The sequence below is a fragment of the Rhinoraja longicauda genome, chromosome 2, assembly GCF_053455715.1.
Source record: "Rhinoraja longicauda isolate Sanriku21f chromosome 2, sRhiLon1.1, whole genome shotgun sequence".
Lineage (NCBI taxonomy): Eukaryota > Metazoa > Chordata > Chondrichthyes > Rajiformes > Arhynchobatidae > Rhinoraja > Rhinoraja longicauda.
The window spans coordinates 4,779,610-4,799,196 of NC_135954.1; the positions used below are offsets into that span (position 1 = coordinate 4,779,610).

Sequence of the window (19,587 nt, forward strand, 5' to 3'; positions counted from 1 at the left end):
TGAAGAGAATTGTGGACGCAGCCCAGACCATCATGCAAACCTCCCTTCCATTGATTCCATCTGCACTTCATGCTGCCTCGGCAAGGCCACCGGGATAATCAAGGAGAAATCTCACCCTGGACACACTCTCTTCACTCTTCTCTTCCATCAGGCAAGAGGCACAGAAGTGTGAAAATGAACACCTCCAGATTCAAAGACAGTTACTTCCCAGTAGCTACCAGACAACTGAACCATCCTATCACCAACTAGAGGGCAGTCCTGACCTACCATCTACCTCATTGGACGAGGGGGCTCAACCCCAAATCTCACCCAGTCCTTCTATCCAGAGATGCTGCTCAGCATTTACGTCTATCGTTTAAAAAAATTTATCAATAAATACTTTATTCAAGAAATAAATATATACAAAACATGTTTCTTCCAAAACTCCATCCAACGTTCTCGGAGGCTATACACACATTTAATACATATTCATTACACCAATTACATAAAATTACCCCCCACCCTTGCCACCCATGTGGCCCACTGGCGTGGAATCCCTTCCCTTATTTGGAGGGGCGTCTCCACCACACCCTGCCCCCCCCACTTCCAGCAGCGGAAGAACCCTAGACTGTGGTCCTCCCCCACAGAGTCTTGGCGTTGGCTGCACCAAGCTTCAGTGCGTCCCTCAGCACGTACTCCTGCAGTCTGCAGCGGGCCAGTCGGCAACATTCCCCGACGGACAGCTCGCTCCGCTGGGAGGTCAACAAAGCTCGGGCAGACCAAAGGCGTCTTTCACCGAGTTGATGACCTTCCAGCAGCACTCAATGTCAGTCTCTGAATGCATCCCTGGGAACAGTCCGTAGATCACAGAGTGTGTACCTCATTGGACACCAACAGATAACGTTTAATCGGACTTTACCTTGCACTAAACGTTATTCCCTTTATCCTGTGTCTTTACACTGAGGACGACTTGATTGTACTCATGTATAATCTTTCCGCTGACTGGATAGCACACAACAAAAAAGCTTGCTGCAAAGCTTTTCGCAGTACCTTGGTACACTTGATAATAAACTAAACTAAAGTGTTGATCTCCTACGCAACATCATCACGGTCGAATCAATCATGTATTCTGATTTATGTCACAAAATGATTATTCTATGTACATCCTTCAGCATCACAAAAGCTGATGCCCATCTCGCGTGACAGCCTCTGCAACTCCTGCTCAATATGTGCATGCACACATTAGGAAACTAATCAGCGCACACAACGGCCAAGCAACAAGCAATTTTCAGCCGAGAATTTTTGTGTTCAAGTTGATAGCTGATAGTCCAGAAACACCGTAGAATCGAATCCAATCTCTCAATAATGCTGTATGAAACATTGAAAATCAGAAATCAAACTGAAGTTATATATACAGGAAGTCCCTGGGTTATCAAGGATTATGTTCCTGAGGACTATCCATGAGCCGATTTCTCTGTAAGTCAGAAAGACCCATATTCTGCTCATGGTGGCGCAGCGGTAGAGTTGCTGCCTTACAGCGAGTGCAGCGCCGGAGACCCTGGTTCAATCCCGACTACGGGTGCTGTCTGTACTGAGCTTGTATGTTCTCCCCCTGACCTGCGTGGGTTTTCTCCAAGATCTTCGGTTTCCTCCGACACTCCAAAGACTTACAGGTTTGTAGGTTAATTGGCTTGGTAAATGTAAAAATTGTCCCTAGTGGGTGTAGGATTGTGTTAATGTGCGGGGATCGCTGGTCAACGGGAATTCGGTGGGCCGAAGGGCCTGTTTCCACGCTGTATCTCTAAACTAAACCCATATTGTAATCCTCGATAAACATTTGGTAAAATCCTTTCATTTCATGGTTTCATCATTTTCATTAAACTAATGGAATATCTTCCGTATCCAGCCATTTATGAATATCATGAAACATTTTATTATTTCTTCTCACTTGAAAAATGCTATAAAATGTATGAGAAAATTTGGGTAAAGTTAGATTTCCATAAATCAGGTCATTCATAACCCAGGGAGCCCCTTGCATTTAAAATACAAGATTTCAGCAGTTCTTACCTCTCAGAGGTTTGGGATTAACCTGTTTCCGACGTGGCATGTTCAGCCTCATCCAGGAGAAGTTCAGAGAGAGACAGAGATGGCGGAGAGTCCGCCAGGTACTGACCAAACACCATCAAAACAACTGGAAGATAAAGAAAATTACAAAACGTTTTGCAAAATGAGCCAAAAGCTAAATGCTGCACAGAACATGTGTAAGAATGAACTGCAGATACTGGTTTACACCAAAGATATACACAAAATGCTGGAGTAACTCAGGGGGTCAGACAGCACATCTGGAGAAGAGGAATAGGTGACGTTTTGGGTTGAGACCCTTCTTCAGAGAACATATCAGAAATAATCAGCATTTATGGAGTCAGACACACCATTCTGGAAAAAGATGATCAACATTGGTGGCAGCACAGTGGCGCAGTTGGTAATGCTGCTGCCTCACAGCACCAGAGACCCTGGTTCGATCCTGACTTTGGGTACAGTCAATAGACAATAGATGCAGGAGGAGGCCATCCGGCCCTACGAGCCAGCACCGCCATTCAATGTGATCATGGCTGATCATTCTCAATCAGTACCCCGTTCCTGCCCTCTCCCCATACCCCCTGACTCCGCTATGCTTAAGAGCTCTATCTAGCTCTCTCTTGAATGCATTCAGAGAATTGGCCTCCACTGCCGTCTGAGGCAGAGAATTCCACAGATTTACAACTCTCTGACTGAAAAAGTTTTTCCTCATCTCAGTTCTAAATGGCCTACCTATTCTTAAACTGTGGCCCCTTGTTCTGGACTCCCCCAACATTGGGAACATGTTTGTGTGAAGTTTGCATGTTCTGCCTGTGACTGTGTGGGTTACAACCGGGTTCCTCCCGCATCCCAAAGATGTGCAGGTCTTGGTCCCTGTGTGCAAGGAGTGGATGCGGAAGTGGGATAACACAGAACTAGCATGAACGGGTAATCGATGGTCGGCATGGACTTGGGACAATGGACCCATTTTCATGCAGTATCTTTCATTCAAACAATCAAACCTGAAGCATTAACTCTATTTTCTTCCACAAAGATACTGCTTGAACTGTTGAGCATCTCCAGCATTCTCTTAATACAAAAAATTGAGCACTTCCTCCATCCCACTTCCAATTACAAAATGGAGTTTGAAACTATGTATGCTTTGTTAAAAAGGTGGAGAGCTTTCTCTACAATTAGAATAAGTGAATGCAATGCTGGCGTAAACCAAATGAAGACTTTAACAGGACCATTTAAGAAACAATTAAACAGGTTCAGGAGGGATACGGGACTAGTGTAGATTTTAATTTAGTTTAGTTCAGAAATGTCATGTGGAAACAGGCCCTTCGGCCCACCAAGTGTGCGCCGACAAGCAATCCCCGCATATTAGCAATACCCTACACACACTCGGGACAATTCTTTAACAATTATACCAAGCCAATTAACCTACAAACCTGTACGTCTTTGGAGTGTGGGAGGAAACCGAAGATCTCAGAGAAAACCCATGCAGGTCACGGGGAGAACGTACAAACTCCGTACAGACTACACCCGTAATCAGGATCGAACCTGGGTCTCTGGTGCTGTGAGGCAGTAGCTCTACCGCTGCACCACCGTGCCGCCCGCCTCATGGTACATGTTGGTCGGTGTGAGCAAGTTGGGCCGAAGGGACTGTTTCCACGATGTATGGCTCTATGGCTCTATGAGAGACAGGAAAAGGGGCTTGTGATGTAGAGAACAAAAAACATTAAAATCTCAGACCCCCGTACTTATTCTAGTGCAAAGTATACATGTATAAAATATATTTTTTATCCCACAGCAAATATATTCATGACGATTCAATCCTATAATTCTTTCTTTTTTATGCACTATATTATGTAACTGAAAAACAGTCAATGAAGTTCAGATAGATTTTTTCTGTACGTTAGAATCAACGACAGTTCAAAAGTAAGAGATTGGAAATGAAGTGATTTAGGGGATTGAAAACATGTTTCCAGTACGCCAAGAGGCATATTACATTCAATGCCATAGAACTAACTCCTACTAGATGTGTCTAGGAAAAATTATTAAAGCACTTGTATCTGACGATCTTGCCAATGAATAGGTGGATGAGATTAAAATAATGTTATTGAAATAAAAGTTGGACTTCTGAATTTGAACTTGGATTCCAGGCCATACATATAGACAATAGGTGCAGGAGGAGGCCATTCGGCCCATCGAGCCAGCACCGCCATTCAATATGATCATGGCTGATCATTCTCAATCAGTACCCCGTTCCTGCCTTCTCCCCATACCCCCTGACTCCGCTATCCTTAAGAGCTCTATCTAGCTCTCTCTTGAATGTATTCAGAGAATTGGCCTCCACTGCCTTCTGAGGCAGAGAATTCCACAGATTCACAACTCTCTGACTGACAAAGTTTTTCCTCATCTCGGTTCTAAATGTCCTACCCCTTATTCTTAAACTGTGGCCCCTTGTTCTGGACTCCCCCAACATTGGGAACATGTTTCCCGCCTCTAACGTGTCCAACCCCTTAATAATCTTATACGTTTCGATAAGATCTCCTCTCATCCTTCTAAATTCCAGTGTATACAAGCCTAGTCGCTCCAGTCTTTCAACATATGACAGTTCCGCCATTCCGGGAATTAACCTAGTAAACCTACGCTGCACGCCCTCAATAGAAAGAATATCCTTCCTCAAATTTGGAGACCAAAACTGCACACAGTACTCCAGGTGTGGTCTCACTAGGGCCCTGTACAACTGCAGAAGGTCCTCTTTGCTCCTATACTCAACTCCTCTTGTTATGAAGGCCAACATTCCATTGGCTTTCTTCACTGCCTGCTGTACCTGCATGCTTCCTTTCAGTGACTGATGCACTAGGTCACCCAGATCTCGTTGTACGTCCCATTTTCCTAACTTGACACCATTCAGATAATAAATTCTCTGCCTTCCTATTCTTACCACCGAAGTGGATAACCTCACACTTATTCACATTAAACTGCATCTGCCCACTCACACAACCTGTCCAAGTCACCCTGCAACCTCATAGCATCTTCCTCACAGTTCACACTACCACCCAGCTTTGTATCATCTGCAAATTATCAAGGCACAGACAAATACCCTGTGGGATTTAAGAACAAATTGATGTCCTGAGCCATATGTGTAACAAGCCTACATTCAACTAAGATAGACACAAAACGCTGGAGTAACTCAGCGGCTCAGGCAGCATCTCTGAAATGGGTGATGTTTCGGGTCGAGACCCATCTTCAGACTGAGAGTCAGGGGAGGGGGAGACTGGAGATATGGAAGGGTAAGGTGTGAAAACAATAGATTAAAGAAGACGGTGCTCAAAGAAATGTAGAATGGTTCATTGTTAGTTGAGGGGAAGGTGACAGCGAGACATACAATCAGTAAAGTTAATCAAGAGGACAGTGTAACTTGGCAGAGAATTAGGGTGGGTGGGGGAGGGACGGAGATAGAGGTAAAGCAAGGGTAACTTGAAGTTAGAGAAATCAATATTCACACCACTGGATTGCAAGCTGCCCAAACAAAATATAAGGTGCTGTTCCTCTGTTGGGCCTCACTCTGACAGTGAGGACAGTGTGGGAATGGGATGGGGCGTTAAAGTGTTCAGCAACCGGGAGATCACGTAGGCCTAGGCGGACTGATATTCAACTAAGATATGTCCAAGGATGTGATAGCATAAACACAGTGGGCCACAGGGCCTGTTTCTCTGCTGTATAACAATAGGACTATGAGATGAGGGCCATACCAACCAAAGATCAAGCTATTAAGATCACTTCTACTGCCCAGTTTTTGGTCCTTATCCTTGTAAGTTATTGCTCATCCAGGTAGATCTTAAATGTGATCTGGATTTCTGCCTACACCACTTTTCAGGCAGTGTGCACCAAAAGTATTTCCTGTGGAAAAACATATTCCATTGACTCCCCTCGAATCCTTTTACAAATTAACCAAAGTACTTATACCTTGCCAAGGGAATAGGTCATTCCCGTCTTGGCACTTAATTAGTTTCCTGTCCCCATTCACATCTTCTCTTCCAAAGAAAACAAAAAAAAACTATATTGCAATATTTTCTTCTCAGAGGCCCAAAAATAAACTGAGGATCACTGATGAATTTTGACACCATGGCACTCAAAATGGCTTGTGACCGTATCACATGCCCAGCAACTGTTCCCACCACATTTTTCCTCAACCCCGATCATTCTTCTGTCTCCAGATTCAGACTCTCTCTCACTCTCTCTCCCCCCAAGTCCAGCCGGATGCAAAGATTAGCCAATTGCTATTTGTTGCCCTCAAATGAGACAGGAAGAAAGAGAAGGTAGGCACAAAATGCTGGAGTAACTCAGCAGGACAGGCAGCAGCGCGGGAGAGAAGGAATGGATGACACTTCGGGTCGAGACCCTTCTTCAGACTGATGTCAGGGGAGGGGCGGGACAAAGATAGAATGTAGTCGGAGACAGGAAGGGGAGAACTGGGAAGGGGGAGGGGATAGAGAGGGAAAACAAGGACTATCTGAAGATAGAGATGTCAATATTCATGCTGCTGGGGTGTAAACTACCCAAGCGTGCTCCTCTGACATCAGTCTGAAGAAGGGTCTCGACCCGAAATGTCACCCATTCCTTCTCTCCCGGGATGCTGCCTGTCCCGCTGAGTTACTCCAGCATTTTGTGTCTACCTTCGATTTATACCTGCATCTGCAGTTTTTTTCCCTACAGGAAGAAAAAGACCTACATTCGCGTTGCACGTTTCATAAACACAGAAACTCCCAAAGCACTTGATAGCCAATGAAATACTGTTAAAAAAAAACAGCAGCTTTCTCTTGCATTGCAAGCTCCCACAAAGGGCATAGAATCTTTCACATCCAGAGGAAAAACATGGTTTATGGAACACTAAGGACAGAAACAGGCCCTTTGCTGAGCACGATGCCAAGATAAACTAATCTCATCTGCCTGCACATGATCTATAGCCATCCATACCTATATGCCTATCTAAAGGCCTCTTTAATGCCACTATCATTTTTGCCTCCATCAGCACCCCTGGCAGCACGTTCCAGGCAACAGCCAACCTTTGTGTTAAAAAAAAACGTGCCCTGCAAATCTCATTGAAACTATGCCCCTCTCACCTAAAACTATGCCCTCTTGTGTTTGGCATTTCCGCCTTGCGAGAAAGGTTCTCACTGTCTACCCTTTTTATACCTCTCATGATTTTGTATTAGTTCTCTCCTCCATCTCCGGCATCCCAAAGAAAAAGAAAACAATCCACTTTTATCCAACCTCTCCTTGTAGCCAATACCACCTAATCGAAACAAAGGGATATTTCATTAGAAGGTCAGCAAACCTCAGCGATGTTGCACTTCCTCAGAAATAGACTAAAGCATCAGGCTAGATTTTTCATGCTGAAGTCTTGGGAATGATATGTGAATCCACAACCTTCTAACTCAAATTTCATTGTACCTTAATTGGTGCATGTGACAATAAATTGATCTTGAAATCTTGATCGTGACTTTGAGACAAATCTAGCTTGCCAGCACAACTAACTTGATTCTTCACAAATGTCAAAACACCCAAGAATATTAAATAGAGATCAAAATAAAGGGGTCAGAAAGGGATAGTGCCAACATTTCTGTAAATATTGTTGCCTCTCTAACAGGGGCATCGACGTATGAACTGATGAAGCAGATATTTCCCTTTTCACATAATAAGGACCTCTTGGAACAAGAATGTGTAGTTTCATGACAGGGATCAGTGAAGCATTCAGCATATACAGTCATAGACTCATACAGCACGGAAACAGACTCTTCAGTGCTACTCGTCCATGCTGACCAACATGTCCCATCTATGCTAGTCCATTTGCCAGCATTTGGCCCATATTCCTCTAAACTTTTCCTATCCATGCACTTGTCAAACGTTTCAGGGGAAGCAAAAGTGCTTGCCGAAATCCAGTGATGCGATTAAGACAGTGAAGGAGGGTACAAATTAGATTGAAGATAACGCAAAGGGAATAAACTGCAACTGAAGATGAGGAAAAACTTTTTCAGTCAGAGAGTAGTAAATCTGTGGAATTCTCTGCCTCAGAAGGCAGTGGAGGCCAATTCTCTGAATGCATTCAAGAGAGAGCTAGATAGAGCTCTTAAGGATAGCGGAGTCAGGGGGTATGGGGAGAAGGCAGGAACATGGTACTGATTGAGAATGATCAGCCATGATCACATTGAACGGTGGTGCTGGCTCGAAGGGCCGAATGGCCTACTCCTGCACCTATTGTCTATTGTCTAAAACACGGACAGAAAAAATGGTGCGGAGGGGAGATATTGGAGGGACGGAGCGACATCGTGGGGTGGGGGGGGGGGGGCCATTGGGCGGGGGAGTAAGGGGAATTGCAGGTCTTGGGGGCATCGCGAGGGAGGGATGAAGATGCATAGCAGAGGCTTGTATACACTGGAATTTAGAAGGATGAGAGGGGATCTTATCGAAACATATAAGATTATTAAGGGGTTAGACACGTTAGAGGCAGGAACATGTTCCCAATGTTGGGGGGGAGTCCAGAACCAGGGGCCACAGTTTAAGAATAACGGGTAGGCCATTTAGAACTGAGATGAGGAAAAACCTTTTCACTCAGAGAGTTGTAAATCTGTGGAATTCTCTGCCTCAGTAAGCAGTGGAGGCCAATTCTCTGAATGCATTCAAGAGAGAGCTAGATAGAGCTCTTAAGGATAGCAGAGTCAGGGGGTATGGGGAGAAGGCAGGAACGGGGTACTGATTGAGAATGATCAGCCATGATCACATTGAATGGCGGTGCTGGCTCTAAGGGCCGAATGGCCTACTCCTGCACCTATTGTCTATTGAAAGGGTGGGGGAGATGGGTGTGGGGTCACCAATGGGAGGATGGTGGGGGTTGCAGGGGAGGATAAGGGGGTGGGAGGAAGAGGAGGACCATGGAGGGATGAGAGGCGGGGGATGACTGAGAGAGGAGCAATCACTGGAGGAGGGGGGAAACAGAGGTGAAGGGGCAGTTCATTGAGAAGGAGGGGTATCACTTAGTTGAAGACAGGAGGGGCAGCGGGCACTGGGTGAGGGGGTTACTAAGTGGGGAGGGGTACCACTATGAGAGGATAGTGATCACTGAGAGGGAGAGATGGAGGGGAGAGGGCAGTAGGGACAATCAGTGTGAGATCACTGAAAGGAAAGGGGGAATGCCGACAGGGGAGGGGGAATCATGAAAGAAGGGGAGGGGGATCACTGAGAGGGAGAGGAGGGGTGACGTAGGGAGGGGGAATCACAGAGAGGGGGAGGAGGGCTAATCACTGTGTGTGGATTGGGAAGGTGGGGGTGGGAGGAGGAGGCCCTGGTGAATGGGGCTGGTGCGGGAGGGAGGGGGTGTGGGTGGTAGAGGGAACCCGAGGTAATCCCCGATGGCGAGGTGATCCCAGACCCGGTTGAGGGGGGGGGGGGGGAATGGGGTGTGGTGGGAATCTGAGGTAATCCCCAGCCCCCGAGTGTGGGGTAAACCCAGACCCGGGTGAAATGGGGAGTAGGTGCAGGTAATTAGGGGAGGGGGGAATGAGGTGTGAGGTAATCCCAGGCCAGGGCAAATAGGGAGGGGGTGTTTGCAGGTAATATGTGGGGGGGGGGGGGGGGGACGGAGTGGAAGCGGGTAATATGGGGGTAGGGAGGAAACCAAAGGTAATCCACTGGTTTTAGGTGATCCCAGGCCCCTGTGAAGGGGGGGGGTGGAGGTTGTGGGAACCTGAGGTAATTCCCAGTCGTGAGGTGATCGCAGGACCCTGTGAATGGGGGAGGTGGTGGGAGGGGAATGGGGGGGGGGGAGAGGTGGTGGGAATAGGGAAGGGGGGGGGGGAAAGTGGGAACCTGAGGTGATCCCCGGGTTTGAGATGATCCCAGGCCCGGGTAAAGGGGTGGGGAGGTGTGAATGGAGGAAACCTGAGGGAAATCCCCCAAACACCTGACTGTGAGGTGATCCCAGACAGAGTGAAGGGGAGGGAAGCTGAGGTAATCCCCGGGTGTGAGGTAATGCCAGGCCCCTGTGAAGGGGGGGGGGGGGAATGGGTGAGGTGGAGGGAAGCTGAGATCCCCGGGTTTGTGGTGGGGAGAGAGAGGGGGAGGTGATGGGAAGCTGAGGTGATCTCTAGGTTTGAGATGATCCCAGGCCCTTGTGAAGGAGGGGGGGAGAGAGAGAGGGGGAGGTGGTGGGAAGCTGAGGTAATCCCCGGGTTTGAGGTGATCCCCGGGTTTGGGGTAATCCCAGGCCCGGGTAAAGGGGTGGGGAGGTGTGAATGGAGGAAACCTGTGGGAAATTCCCCAAACACCTGACCGTGAGGTGATCCCAGACACGGATGAAGGGGAGGAGAGGGAGGGGGAGGGAACCTGAGGTAATCCCAGGCTCCTGTGAAGGGGGGGGGGGGAATGGGTGAGGTGGAGGGAAGCTGAGATCCCTGGGTTTGTGGTGATCCCAGGCCCCTGTGAAGGGGTGGGGAGGTGTGAATGAAGAGAGGGTGGAAGGAACCTGAGATAACCCCCAAACACACGACCGTGAGGTGATCCCTGACACGCACGGGTGAAGGGGAGGGAAGCTGAGGTCATTCCCGGGTTTGAGGTGATCCCAGGCCCTTGTGAAGGGGGGATAGAGAGAGGGGGGGAGGGGGGAAGCTGAGATCCCCGGGTTTGTGGTGATCCCAGGTCCCCCGTGAAGGGGGGGGGGAGAGAGAGGGGGAGGTGGTGGGAAGTTGAGGCAATCCCCGGGTTTGAGATGATCCCAGGCCCGGGTAAAGGGGTGGGGAGGTGTGAATGGAGGAAACCTGTGGGAAATTCCCCATATAACCTGACCGTGAGGTGATCCCAGACACGGGTGAAGGGGAGGAGAGGGAGAGGGAGAGGGAGGGGGAGAGGGAGAGGGAGAGGGAGGGGGAGGTGGTGGGAACCTGAGGTAATCCCCGGGTTTCAGGCGTTCCCAGGCCCCTGTGAAGGGGGGGGGGGAGGGGGAGAGGGGGGGGGGGAGGGGGAGAGGGGGGGGGGGAGGGGGAGAGGGGGGGGGGGAGGGGGAGAGGGGGGGGGGGGAGGGGGAGAGGGGGAGGGGGGGAGAGAGGGGGAGGGGGGGGAGAGAGGGGGAGGGGGGGGGAGAGAGGGGGAGGTGGGGAAGGTGGTGGGAAGCTGAGGTAATGCCCGGGTTTCAGGCGTTCCCAGGCCCCTGTGAAGGGGGGGGGGGGAGGGGAGAGAGAGGGGGAGGGGGGGGGAGAGAGAGGGGGAGGGGGGGGGAGAGAGAGGGGGAGGGGGGGGAGAGAGAGGGGGAGGGGGGGGGAGAGAGAGGGGGGAGGTGGTGGGAAGCTGAGGTAATGCCCGGGTTTGAGGTGATCCCAGGCCCGGGTAAAGGGGTGGGGAGGTGTGAATGGAGGAAACCTGAGGTGATTCCCCCAAACACCCGACCTTGGGGTGATCCCAGACACGGGTGAAGCAAGGGGAGGGAAGCTGGGGTAATCCCCTGCCCGGGTTTGAGGTGATCCCAGACATGGGTGAAGGGGAGGAGAGAGGGGGAGGTGGTGGGAAGCTGAGGTAATCTCCGGGTTTGAGGTGATCCCAGGTCCCTGTGTGTGAAGGTGAAGTGGGGTGGGAACTGCTGAGGTAATTCCCTGGTCGTCAGGTGATCCCAGGCGGGCCCTGCTATGAAGGGGGGGGGGGGGAGGGGAACCTGAGGTAAATCCCCGGCCCGTGAGGTAAACCAGGCCCCTGCCCTGCCTGGTGAAGACTGTGTGGGGGTGGGGGAGGTAGTGGATGAGGGGGGGGAGGGACCGAAGAGGTAATCCCCCGGGTGTGAGGTGATCCCCCCCCCCCCCAGACCGTGTGTGAAGGCGGCGGGAAATAAATATGAGAGGAGGAGGGAGGAGAAATGTTGAGGCAATCCCCCCCCCTCCCGCCTCGGCTCGGGGTCGTGAGGTAAACCCGGCCGGGCCCGGGTGAAGGGAGGGAGGGGGGTGAATGGAGGTGTGAGAACGGTAATTTCCCCCCCCCCCCCCACAGACGTGAGGTGATCGCACACCTCAGTGTGTGTGTTTGAGGGGGGGGGTCTCTCTCTCTCTCCCCCTGCCAGCCGGCAGTCAGGTCGGCCAGCCTCCCGTTGCCGGGCTCCCCGTTCCCGCTCACCTCCTCCTCCACCTCCTCTCGTCCCGCAGCCGCCGCCGCCGCCGCAGCCGCCGCCGCCCGGCTGCCCCATGACGTCAGCGGGGCTCCCGCCACCCCTCCTCCCTTCCCCTCCCCCCCACGCCCGGGGTGAGCACTCACGCTCGGCGGGTGACGCACGCTGTCCTCCTCCCCATCCCCGGCGTGTGACGTATTCCATCGCCCGCCCGGGCGGTCTGACTGACTGACTGGGGGGAGGGGGAGGGGGCGGCGGGTGACGCTGACGCCGACGCCCGGCGTGTGACGTACTCCGTACCTATCGCCCGGGCTGACTGACTGGGGGAGAGGGCAGCGGGTGACGCTGGGCCGATGCCCGGCGTGTGACGTACTCCATCGCCCGGCCGAGCGGTCTGTCTGACTGACTGACTGGGGGAGGGGGAGAGGGCGGCGGGTGACGCCGACGCCCGGCGTGTGACGTACTCCATCGCCCGGCCGGTGTGACTGACGCCCGGCGTGTGACGCGTCCCTATCGCCCGGGCGGGCGGAGGGCGGTTGACGCAACCCCCCCCCCTTCCCTCCCACTGGGAAAAGCCTTCAATGGCGACGGCGCCAAAACCCCCGAGTCGTCGTCGTCGTCCCCGCCTCTCCTCACGCACGTAGCTCGGACTGACTGACGGACGGATGGATCTCCCGGAGGTTCCTCGCTGTCAGGTCACCTTCGCGTACCACACACACACACACTTACACAAACACACACACACAGTCACTGGGCTTTTTCCCCCCTATGGCTTCCATGATGGCGGGGATGGGTGAGCAAAATCTGGAGTGTTGTCAGCAGTTTTGGGCCCTGATACTCCTCTAACTCTCTCTAAGCAAGGCAAGGAGGATGTGCTGTGCTGCCCCCCCCCCCCCCCCCACGTCCCAATGTGGAGAGGGATCCAGAGAGGAGGGTTGGCAAGAAATGATTCCAGGAATGAGTGGGTTAACAGGGGGATGCTGCCTGAGCTGAGCGTTCTTCTGGTTGATTACTGCGCAAACTACACCTCACATAAGTAAGTGGTGATCTCGCCCTTGGAGTTTTGTGCCGAACATGATCCGGGAGAGAGGGAATGGGTGACGTTTCGGGTCGAGACCCTTCTTCAGGCTGAACTGTGATGTGTGCCTCTCATACCAAGCACAAATGGGATTAATGCTGGGACAGAGATGTAAATGCTCTGATGTAAGGACAGAGACGTGGGACAGAGATGTAAAGGCTTTATAAGGCACTGCCTGTGTCAGACTGCATTTGGAGTATTGTGAGCAGTTTTGGGTACCATAATCTGAGGAAGGATGTGCTGGTGTTTGGGGAGGATAGTCCAGAGGAGGGTTTAGGAGAATGATCCCTCCCAGGGATGATTGGGTTAACATATGATGATGAGCCTTTGACGACACTCACTGGGCCTGCTGTACTCGCTTGGAGTTTAGAAGGATGAGGGGGGATCTCGTTGAAACATACCGAATGGTGAAAGGCCTGGATGGAGTGGATGTATATACAGAACATAGAGGATGTTTGAATTTATCGTCTACCACCAGAGAAGATAATTGAACCAGGTACTATAAACAACATTTTTTAATAGACCCATAAGACATAGGAGCAGAATCTATTCCTTGGAGGGCATAAGGATGAGCGGTGATCTTGCAGAGGTGTGTAAAATCATGAGAGGAATATATTGGGTAGATGCACAGAGTCTCTTGCCCAGAGGAGGTGAATAGAGATCCAGAGGACATAGGTTTAAGGTAAGGGGAGGATAGATTTAATTGGAACCTGAGGGGTGACTTTGTCACTCAAAGGGTGGTGGGTGTATGGAACGAGCTGCCGGAGGATGTAGTTGAGGCAGGGACAATCGCAATGTTTAAGAAACATTTGGACAGGTACATGGATAGGACAGGTTTAGACGGATATGGGTCAAACAGAGGTCGGTGGGACTGGAGTAGATGGGACAAGTTGGTCGGTGTGGGCAAGCTGGGCCGAAGGGCCTGTTTCCACGCTGTAATATTTTATGTCTCTAATTAGGCCATTTGGCCCATCATGTCTGCTCCCCTGGTAGACACGAAGTGCTGGAGTAACTCAACAGTTCTCGATTTCCCTACTCTGGGCAAGAGACTGTGTGCATCTACCCGATCTATTCCTATCAGCGGCAGCACCTCTGGAGAAAAATAATGGGTGACCTTTCGGTTTGGAACCCTTCTTCAGACAGAAACCTGCTGAGTTACTCCAGCATTTTGTGTTTATCTTTGGTATAAATCAGCATCTGCAGTTCCTTACCACACATTGAGTTTGATTTCTCCTCACCCCCCCCCCCCCCCACATTTGATCAACATTGATCTGTTTTTCCCTCTCAACCCCATTCTTATGGCCTTGGATGCCCGTGCCAATCCAGAGGTTTTGGAAAGGTTTAGAGGGATATGGGGCAAACAGGGGCAAACGGGACAGGCTTAATAGGGACATCTTGGTCAGCATGGGCAAATTGGGCTGAAGGGCCTGTTTCCACAATTTTTGAATGGGAACCAGCCCATACTCAGATTGTACAGAATTCTTTGCAATGAGCAGGGCAAGGGTGTATTATTCTGCTCAGATGGCCATGCTTGTTTATTTTTAGGGGCAGAGGGTAATTTCCTTCAGATTGTTTATGACTGCAAAATTTTCAGACTTTTCCCGGTAACACATCAATTTCCAATAGGAATTAAATCAGTCAAAAGTTCTGGCGCGTTTCCTAAGCTTCCGAAATGGACATAAACATTTAAAAGTTCCCACTTTATGCTAAAATTTACATCCATACATTCTTTCCCATTGGATTCATTGTGGAAATAATGGTAGTGGATACTAGATTGAGTAGAAATGAAGAGCTGCAGATGCTGGTTTACAAATAAGGATACAAAGTGCTTTAATAATTCAGAGGGTCAGGCAACATCTCTGGAGAACACGGATAGGTGACGTTTCGGGTTAGGACCTTGCTTCAGGCTAATTGTAGTTGGGCAGGGGGGTCCTGTTGCCACAGTAAATACGACTCTATGAGATGACGTTTCAGGTCGGGACTCTTATTCAGATTGATTCAGTGGGGGGGGAGAGAGTCTCCCTGAAGGTCGCGACCAGAAACGTCTTCAGTCCATGGTCTCCAGACATGCTGCCTGACCCACTGAGTTACTCTAGCACTTTGTGTCTTTTAAAAAAATTAAGCAGGTACTTTGCATAAGTCCTGTAAAGGATGTAAGAAATATCTTGGAAACACCTGCCAGTTGGAATTGGATGGGAGAGAGTAACTCAGGAAAATTCCTATCACCGGAACAGTGGTACTGAGCAAATGATTCGTGCTTCAAGCTGACAAGACTGGAATCTTAAAAGAAGTGGCTGGTGAGGTAGTTTATACATGATTGATATTTTGCAAATTTCCCTCGGTTCAGGGAAATTTAGATGGCAAATTTAGATTAGTTTAGAGATACAGCGCGGAAACAGGCCCTTTAGCACTCCACGCAGACCAGCAATCCCCGCACACTAACACTATCCTACACACTTTATAATTTAATAATTTATAAATTTACCTATAAACCTGTAAGTATTTGGAGTGTGGGAGGAAACCGGAGCACCCGGAAAAATCCCACACAGTCACAGGGAGAACGTGCAAACTCCATACAGACAGCACCCGTAGTCAGGATCGAACCCGGGTCTCTGGCGCTGTAAGACAGCAACCCTACCACTGCGCCACTGTGCTCCTGTTATTTAAAAAAGGAGGGAGGCAACCCAAATGTGTAGGAAGGAACTGCAGATGCTGGTTTATACCAAAGATAGGCACCAAATAACTCGGCAGATCAGGCAGCATCTCATGAAAAAGAACACCTAACATTTTGGGCCGGACCCCTTCTTCAGACTGACACGTCACCTATCCATGTTCTCCAGAGATGCTGCCTGACCCACTGAGTTACACCAGCATTTTGTGTCTATCTAGGGAGGCAGGCCACATAGAATCAAGCAAAGTCAACATGGTTTTGCAAAATCATGTAACACACCTGGCGGTTAAAGGGAAACTGATGGATATACTGTACATGACTTGGATATGCAAACAAGCAAGATGCCTCAACATGCCTTGCATATCCATGAGCCTATCTCAAAGCCTCTTAAATACCACTATCATATCTACCTTCACCATCAGCCCTGGTAGTGCTCTCCAGCATTCACAACCCTCGCTGTAAAAAAACTTGCCCCGTGCATCCTCATTAAACTTTACTGCTCTCACCTAATAGCTATGCCAACCAGTTTTTGACATTTCCATTCTGGGAGAAAGAATCTGACTGTCTATCTATGCTTTAGCTCATTTGTGACCTCATTTAAGTTTGAAACATGTCGTTTCTCTCTCATGTCAAAGGATTTCTGCATTTCCTGTTGGGTAATGCTTTTCTTTTCATTTAAAACTGTTCCCACATGCCTCCAGGCCTAGAAATTCTTTATCCCTTACGTAAATGTGCGAACATAGCACCAGCTGAGGAACCAACACCTGCTTGATCGTTGAGTTCAGTTGTCAAATGCACCCAGTAAGCAAAAGTATGCGTGTTTAAATTCTGTAAGCCTTGAAATTGGACTCATTGACTCCTGTGTTTTATGTGCAAATTGTGATAGCAGCTATTTCCTATTGTAACCCTGCTCATTGAAAAATCGGTTCAAAAGTCCTTCAGGGCTTCATTCATTATGGCGAAGATGACATTTTCCCATTGTCATTTGGACAGGTGATTGTTACATCAAAGTGCATAACACTCACTTCTGGCTTCACACAACAAAGTGGAACAAAACATGCAATTCTTGTTTTTAATTTCCGATTAAACAAGGTGAACATGAAAGTAAGTTAGCAAAGAGATGTTATTTAATGGATCCTCGCTGGAACATCAAGGTGCAGTTGTCTGCATCAACTTGCTTGAATTCCAATGCTCTGCGTATCTCACACATCATTAATGGGTCTCAGTGCTTGTGGTAGCCAGGCACAGCAGAGATACATGTTGCAATATCTGCAGAGTAATGAGCATGGACCTCACACTGGCTTGAGGCTACGAGTGGGAAAAGACTCAATCCTTTAAAGGAATTGCTTCTCATAATCCCCGATGGCTGTGATCTCTGCAGGCAGCTGTTGTTTGGAATCACACAAGTCCCGTTTTAGAGTCACAGAGCAAACCGCGTGGAAACAGACCCTTCTGCTCAACTTGTCCATGCTGACCAAGTTGCCCCATCAAAGCTAGTCCCACTTGTCTATATCTGGCCCATATCTCTCCAAACCTTTCCTATCCATGCACCTGTCCAAGTGTCTTAATGTCAGCTGAGCAGTGAGCTCAGCTCAACTATTTTAATCTACGTCATCAATGACCATCCTTACATCATGTTAGAAGTACGAATGTTCACTGACAATTGAACCATTTTCAATTGCATTTGCAGCTTCTTGGTAATCGAAACAGTCAATACATGCATGCAAAAAGTTCTGAACAATATTCATAGCCTACGTGGCAAGTAATATTCAAGTAACTAGAGAGAGTATAACCATCTATCCTTGTAATTCAGTAGCATTACCATCACTGAATCCTCCGTTGTCAACATGCTGCATGTCAACATTGCCCAGAAATACAAACACGACAAGCCACGTAAACATCATCCTACGTAAAGAGCCCAGCGGCTGGGAGTCTTGCAGCAAGTGACTCACTTCCTGACATGCCAAGAGTCAAAAGTGTTTAATAGTCATATGTACCAAAAACTGAACAATGAAATTCTTACTGGCAACAGCATAACAGGTCTGTAAACACAGCACTCCAAGATAACACAATAACCAAAATAAAGTTCAATAAAATTAAACAAACAATATTAGTGCATAACAAAAATCCCAAATGCAACAAAGACAGTTTGTAGTGCATAGTTTAATTGGTGTTTGTAGTATTCAAGAACCTGAAGGTTGTTGAGAAGAAGTTATTCCTGAACTTGGAGGTCACACTTTTCAGGCTCATGCACCTTCCCAAAGTTTTTCCACCAACTACCAGACACACCTCTCACCTCAGGTTGTGCATAGCCCACAGTTCTCAAGAAAACTCAACCCTATTCAGAAGAAAGCTGTCCATTTGATTTGTACCCCATTCGACACCCTAAACGTTCATTCCCTCCATCGCTAGAGAGCGAGATACAATAATGGCATTTAAGAGCTTTTACAATAAGGATACAACAGTACGGTCTAAACATGTGGGTGAAAATAAACCAGAGCAAATAGAGACTACAGACTTTGGTTATTGAGTAGAACTACTACTCGTGGAAAAAAAGCTGTTTTTATGTCTGGCTGTGGCTGCCCTGACAGTCCGGAGTCGCCTTCCAGAGGGGTGCTTCAAAGATTTTGTGGCCAAGGTGAGAGGGGTCAGAGATGATCTTGCCCGCTCGCTTCCTGGCCCTTGCAGTGTACAGTTCATCAATGGGGGAAAGGTTGCAGCCAACAACCTTCTCAGCTGTGCGAACGATCCGTTGCAGCCTCCGGATGTCATGCTTGGTGGCTGAGCCAAACCAGACCACGATAGAGAAGGTGAGGACGGACTCAATGATAGCAGTATAGAATTGGACCATCATTGCCTGTGGCAGATTGTATTTCCTCAGTTGCCACAGGAAGTACATCTTCTGTTGGGCCTTTTTGACTGTGGAGTCGATGGTGGCCCCCCATTTAAGGTCTCTGGAGATGATGGTTCCAAGGAACTTAAATGACTCCACAGATGTGACTGTGGTGTTGTTGATGGTGAGTGGGGGGAGGGGAGGGGGAGCTCTTCGAAAGTACAATCAGTTCCACTGTCTTAAGAGCATTGAGACGCCAGCTGTGTCACTTCCCGTCTGTAGGCAGATTCCTCCCCATCCTGGATCAGTCCAATCAGAGTTGTGTCATCTGCAAACTTGAGGAGCTTGACAGAGGAGTCTGTAGAGATGCAGTCGTTGGTGTAGAGAGAGTAAAGGAGAGGGGAGAGTACGCAGCCTTGCGGTGCTCCTATGCTGAGGGTCTGCGGGTCCGAGATGTGCTTTCCCAGCCTCACATGCTGCTTCCTGTCTGTCAGGAAGTTGATGATCCACTGACAAAGGGGTTCAGGCACAGTCAACTGGGAAAGTTTGGAGTGTAGTAGCTCTTGCACAATGGTGTTAAATGCAGAGCTAAAGTCCACAAACAGAATCCTTGCGGTCTAGGTGCTGCAGGATGAAGTGCAGGCCTACGTTGACTGCGTCATCCACCGATCCATTGTTCAATGATCTCCAATGAGGTAGATAGCAGTTCAGGACCGCTCTCTAGTTGATGGTAGGATGGTTCAATTGCCTGATAGTAGCTGGGAAGAAACTGTCCCTGAATCTGGAAGTCTGCGTTTGAGTTGAGTTGAGTT

General features: G+C 49.1%; 2 protein-coding genes across 8 annotated transcripts in view; one reads left to right on the forward strand and one right to left on the reverse strand.

Moving 5' to 3' along the window:
* hivep1 (HIVEP zinc finger 1) overlaps window positions 1-12,402 on the reverse strand; it is a 186,291-nt gene extending 173,889 nt beyond the window's left edge. For 3 of the 6 annotated variants that reach the window (XM_078414294.1, XM_078414303.1, XM_078414260.1), the window contains exons 1-3: window positions 12,202-12,263; window positions 3,601-3,731; window positions 2,047-2,170 (exon numbers count right to left, since the gene is read on the reverse strand). In XM_078414294.1, coding sequence (XP_078270420.1) covers window positions 2,047-2,098 — 52 coding nt within the window. In that variant the 5' untranslated portion in view covers window positions 2,099-2,170; window positions 3,601-3,731; window positions 12,202-12,263. Of the gene's footprint in view, window positions 1-2,046; window positions 2,171-3,488; window positions 3,732-12,201; window positions 12,292-12,339 lie in introns of those variants that run through there. The other 3 variants (XM_078414276.1, XM_078414268.1, XM_078414285.1) reach the window with 3 other exon arrangements.
* Window positions 12,403-12,781: 379 nt separating this feature from the next.
* Window positions 12,782-19,587, forward strand: part of LOC144601838 (androgen-induced gene 1 protein-like) — a 50,860-nt gene continuing 44,054 nt past the window's right edge. Inside the window, exon 1 of one of the 2 annotated variants that reach the window (XM_078414326.1) lies at window positions 12,782-12,888. In XM_078414326.1, coding sequence (XP_078270452.1) covers window positions 12,859-12,888 — 30 coding nt within the window. In that variant the 5' untranslated portion in view covers window positions 12,782-12,858. Of the gene's footprint in view, window positions 12,889-13,246; window positions 13,768-19,587 lie in introns of those variants that run through there. The other variant, XM_078414317.1, reaches the window with a different exon arrangement.